Source organism: Triplophysa dalaica, chromosome 19, assembly GCF_015846415.1.
Source record: "Triplophysa dalaica isolate WHDGS20190420 chromosome 19, ASM1584641v1, whole genome shotgun sequence".
Lineage (NCBI taxonomy): Eukaryota > Metazoa > Chordata > Actinopteri > Cypriniformes > Nemacheilidae > Triplophysa > Triplophysa dalaica.
This window is the reverse complement of record NC_079560.1, coordinates 10,092,295-10,097,615: the sequence shown is the minus strand read 5'-3', so window position 1 is coordinate 10,097,615 and position 5,321 is coordinate 10,092,295. Positions and strand designations below refer to the sequence as shown.

General features: G+C 39.9%; 1 protein-coding gene across 1 annotated transcript; it reads right to left on the bottom strand.

Moving 5' to 3' along the window:
* Positions 1–412: 412 nt before the first annotated feature.
* Positions 413–5,008, bottom strand: nlrc3l1 (NLR family, CARD domain containing 3-like 1). Its single transcript, XM_056732060.1, has 7 exons — positions 4,797–5,008; positions 4,336–4,531; positions 4,025–4,129; positions 3,534–3,629; positions 3,219–3,348; positions 2,837–3,077; positions 413–2,763 (listed from the first exon to the last, which is right to left on the bottom strand). The coding sequence occupies exons 2-7, from the start codon at positions 4,485–4,487 to the stop codon at positions 1,178–1,180; spliced, it is 2,310 nt and encodes a 769-aa protein (XP_056588038.1). The 5' UTR covers positions 4,488–4,531; positions 4,797–5,008; the 3' UTR covers positions 413–1,177.
* Positions 5,009–5,321: the final 313 nt, after the last annotated feature.

Here is a 5,321-nt window from a genome sequence, read left to right as displayed (position 1 = left end):
AAGATAAGTATTAAATAAACCAATTATATTTTTATGTACACTTTTTGGGGTGAATTCTAATAGAAATATTTGAGTTGCTCAGATTTTTACTTACATTTGCTTATATATTTAAGCAGCATGTTTCATTGATTTCACAGCTTTAAAATGTACCAATTCTTTTGAGTGTATATTGTTTCTCGTAAAAGTACAGTTACATTTTTGCGAACAGTTGAGTGTGTACGTCAACAATCGGAAGAAAACACTTTCGCAACTTCCATTTCATGTAGACTTTAAATCTTGGCTCTCATTCCCAAGAGTCATAAAAACAAAACTCATTCTGAGTGTCATAAATCATGCACAACAGGGAAAGTGAGAATCTGTAACATTTAAAAGGGTAATGTGGCATCATATTGAGTAAACTGGAACAATCATGTACAAGTTTTTGGTCAATACATACTGTATTAACTTTTATTTCTGTGAATTTGTCAATATTACAAAGATTGTGATGTTTTGTTTATGCATCAGATTTCAACACAGTATTTGAAGCACACAAGACATTTTTTTAATTTCTGTCAGGACTACTGTCATCATTATATATGATAACATATATTTAGTTTCGCGGAGTGAAACTGTTCTGGGAAAACTCTCTGCCCGTCCATTCAGTCTTGCACGGACAGAGCGCAACGATACATGTCCCCCCACCTGGGGACCCAAAACAGCTCCTGATGCGTGACAGGAGTAAATTAAAAGATCCAAAGATACAGGCAGAAAAGAAGGAGAAGGAATGGAGGTGGGTTTTAAGTCCAACACGATTAAGCAGCTATAAGGAGCAAAGAAATGCAACTTAAATAGGACGCAGTCTAGTGTTGTCGTATTACTATTGGTTAACGTTGATTAGCTGCACCTGATGTGATCAGCTGATGCAAGCTGACTCAGAACTAACGCTACGCTTGATTTCTATGGTTCAAATAAGACCATTTTAACATAATTATATATTTCATGCATAAACATTCGCACTATAATTTTGTAAAAAAAAATGTGTTTATGAGTACATTAGGAGTAACAGAGTTCCAATACACACTACACACAGATCTTTTCCCCAACACCTTTTTCTGGTGTAGAAAAAATCCAACACCATTACTGTTCAAACTTCCAAATGTGATTCAACAAGTGGCAAACACTCTCTCTTTTTAACAAGTCAGTGCTCACATTGGGGGTTTAGTTCATCGATGCACCGCCAAAGGTATTCATTTTTCTCCGGGTAGTGGTTTTCTTTGATTTTCTTTTTAATGTAGCGTGACGTCTCCTCCCTTGCATGCTGGCTGGAACTAGTAGATATCTGCAGGAGGTCTTTGAGCAGCTCTTGGTTGGCCTCCACTGACAAACCCAGCAGAAAGTACAGAAAAATGTCATAGTTGCTGTTCTTGCAGGATAACACCTTGTCCACTGCACTCTTGAGCAGATCTGACAAAGAAACCTTCAAGACCTTCAACTTGCCCGAGTCCAGAATGTTCTTCCCTTGTTTTCTGAAACAGTAGAAGACGTGAAGAGCGGCCATGTATTCCTGAATGGTCGGATGGGCAAAGCAACTCACCCTCTCCGTGTACATCACAAATTTATCTCTGTAATACTCTGAGCAGAGGCCGCTGCACACCACGGCGGGGTAAGTATCCATATTGATCTCTTCCAAGTGCTCTTTCTCCATCTTAAACTCGTCCTTTTCCAGCATGACGTAGGCCAGCTTTGTGAGCCTAATGAGGAGTTGGTCCGCCGTGATATCTTTGGTCTCTTCAGTTGGGCTGTCCTGCAGTTTTTGAACGCACATTTGAGTGTGAAAATGCACCATGCTGGTGTACAGATTTGTAAGAGTTTTGGGCAGCCTGGCTGATGGCGAAAGAGACTGAAACTGTCGCTGAAGCACTTTTGATGCCACCCAGCAGAACAACGGCAGGTGGCACATAATGTACAGCGTCTTGGAACCCTTCAGGTGATCGATCACTCTCTCAGCCAGGGCTTGGTTTTCAATCGTCCTCCTGAAATAAGCCTCTCTCTGGTCGTTGTTGAAGCCACGTACCTCCAGGAGCTGGTGGGTGTGTTCCTGTGGGATCGCATCGAGAACTCCCGGCCTGGAAATGACCAAGACGGAGCAGCTGTAGAGCAGATTACCCCTGATGAGGTTGGTGATCAATACCTTCACGGTCGTGGGCCTATTCGAGTCGCACCAATACACGGTCTTGCGGAATTCGAAGTTGATGTGACTGTCATCCAAACCGTCGAATATGAACATAACCGGGCAGCCCTCAAAGTCGAGAGTCTCCACCTCTTTCATTTCTGGATAGAGTGAGTTTATTAATCTCAACAGGGTGTATTCTTCATCTCGCATTTGGTTTAGTTCTTTGAAGTTCAGAGGCAGGAGGAAGAAAATGTCTTGGTGTGTTTTCCCATCCACCCAGTCGAGGATGAAGCGCTGAACTGCGAATGATTTTCCACATCCGGGGCTTCCCCTGACTACCACTGACCTCACATGTCTCGTCCTTCTATTTTCCGGTGCCAATATGTCCTTTGAGGCTAACGGCTTTCTGTTCACTTTGCCAGTCTCGACAAGGTCTTCAACCTTTAGTCTGAACTCATGCTCGCTATTCACGGCTGCATTAATGCCATCGGTGATGTAAAGATCTGTATAGACAGATTCAAAGGGGACTGGCTGTCCTTGTTGGCCAAAACCCTCATGTACCATCTCAAACTTCCTCTTGAGGGTCAATTTCAACTCGTAGCGCACTTTAACTGTTGGAAACCAAAACAACTTTAAAACAACAATATGAAATGCACAGTTTTGGGGAAAAAGTACGTAACATACTTCTCATGCATAGTCCTTCCAGAAATGCGACCAGCCTCTTTAAGTTCATGGTTTTAAGGAGCACAAGTGTTATATTCAAGGACACCTCAAGATCACAGAGCTCCAGCATTTTATCCACCAGATTCACAAGATCAAGTCCATCCACAGGATCACGAAAGACCTCGGGATATCTCTCCCAAAGCAGTTTCCTGAAGCACTTCAATTCATCTACTGTGAGTTTCTGTAGGCAGGTTGAGAGGGCCTGAAATAAAACACAGAATATACATTTTCACAACTCATGGTGACAGATTGCGAAACCTTTAGCATGATTAAGTATCAAAAATATAATTTATATAAGTTATAATTTAAAATGGAATAAATGACCACGTGCTGCAGGCTGCACCTTGAACGCAAATTCCACTGTCATCGCCGGGTGTCTTGCTTTTGGATCTACTTGTAACTCTGGTTTCACAGGTAAAGGAGCACTTTGTTGTTTCGGGCCTCGATCTTTTGACCTGGTTTTCTTCCTTGAGCTTTATATATTATATATGTGAATAAATGTTATATACAAACATTGGAAACTCTATTATGAAGATTATACATTTCCTTACATAACTAATATACCATCTCTATATTTTAAAACATTATAATAAGACCTTTATAATAAATGATAATAAAACTGATTTACTCTGGGAGAGACGGAAACCAGAAACTGTACCTTTCTTCTACATTGTCCTCCATATTAACATCATCATCAGAAACATCAAAGGAGACACTGCTAGAGGCAGATGAGTCTCGCCTTTCCAAGTGAACCCTTTGGAAAGATGATATGGTGAGAACTGGACCTACAAGACGAACAACCTAAGCTAAAAGAACACAGTGTGCAAAGTCGATGTTCTTTCAAGATACCTATTGCACCCAATTACATTGCATATTTTAGATGTCTTTACTTGACACAGAGACAGTAAATAGAGAATAAACAAACCCTTATACAGCTAGAAAGTCATACCACCCAGCTTAAAAACATGTTCAATACAAGATGTAAATTCCTTTGTAAACATGTAATGTGTTCTACAAATAGAGACCAACTGCTACCACTATAGTTTCCATCAAGACCAATAATGTCAAAACAATTTTTGTGATGTTTTTTTTAAGCAGAGCTGTTAAATAATTGTCTTCTAGGTACATAAAGATGTGACAAACACTCACTTTGTTGCACATGGTTCTTGCCATGCATCTGGATCTGAATCTGACCACTGGTTGCTGTGCCAGGAAGAATAGCTTAAAGCGGGTGACTCTGCCCTCTCCACGTGTCTGGTAAGGGTCAGTTGTTGTGTATAAGAAAAGACTTGATTAGTTAACATTGTAAGGAAACGATCATGACATTTGGGTTACGGCGTGTCCGTCATGTCACCAGCAGGTGTCGCTTTTGCATAACATACAAACATGCCTGCGTCTTAAATACGCGTCAACCTAAAATATTATTAGATGAAAATTCTTATTGCCCAAAACATTTTTACCCCACAGGTTCTGAGTATCCGATGAGAAAAGGCAATGTCCGTTCAGGTATGAAGTCCAGCTCTTCTTCTCCATTCTCACTCCCATATGCGGAAGCTCCGACACCCAATGGTATACTGTTATCAGACGCCATATCGGCTGCGTCGTCCTCCATTTCTGCAGCTTTCCCGTGTTTGTCACAAAATCTGCGATTTTGCCCTAAATACATGACACACATAAACTGCAAAGTTAATTTAGGTTTATAACCGTAGCTGGGTTGAATTGGCCATGTATCTGCCTATGGGCTGCCACGTAATTGGACATAAAACAATGATTTGTTAATGTAACATTGGCATTGCAGTTGGATTAACGTTACTTATGTTGTAGAGAAAACTAACATTAGTTGGTAACTCCTCTTTTATGATTGACAAAAATATCGATGGGAAAAACAGGTTTACCTACAGAAGCTATCTGCTGATTTTACCTTTATTTCCGTAGATGCATCTGAATCCGCAGTCACTTCGGTTTGGTTAAAGTTTAGTTCTGTATGATAACAACGGCTGCTTTACTGTCGTATCACATTTAAGCTTTTTAAAAATATGTTTGTACTTGTTTTTAGACGTGTATGAGTCCACTATCTCCACATGTAAGATTTGACACGTAAAGTACGTTCCTAAACCTCGGAGCAAAGAGTACTTTCGGTTTTGAAAGACTTCCCTTCTTTCTTAAAGGGACAGTAAGAACATTCTGTACTTGGAAATATTTTTCGGGGAATTATACATAAAAAGAATAAATGTATTTAGTTATATCTATTTAAATTATGCCATTTTATAATAAAGAGTTTATAAAAATAGGAATAAAGGATTGTAATGAAGCTACTTTAAATTCGTGGCCGGTCACATTTTTTATTAAGTTGACTTTCAGTCCCACTCAGTATTGGCTTTTATGTGAGTTTAAAAGTCAGTTTTCGTTTTTTTGGAAGATAGAGAGCAAGCTCACCTGCCACCTG

Excerpts from the sequence above, each read along its gene's own strand:
- nlrc3l1 (XM_056732060.1), bottom strand. The coding sequence starts at position 4,487 with ATGGAGGACGACGCAGCCGATATGGCGTCTGATAACAGTATACCATTG. Across the intron at positions 3,630-4,024 it reads CAAGAACCATGTGCAACAAA|GGTTCACTTGGAAAGGCGAG; the intron begins GTGAGTGTTTGT and ends ATCTTTCCAAAG. Across the intron at positions 3,078-3,218 it reads CAGTGGAATTTGCGTTCAAG|GCCCTCTCAACCTGCCTACA; the intron begins GTGCAGCCTGCA and ends GTTTTATTTCAG.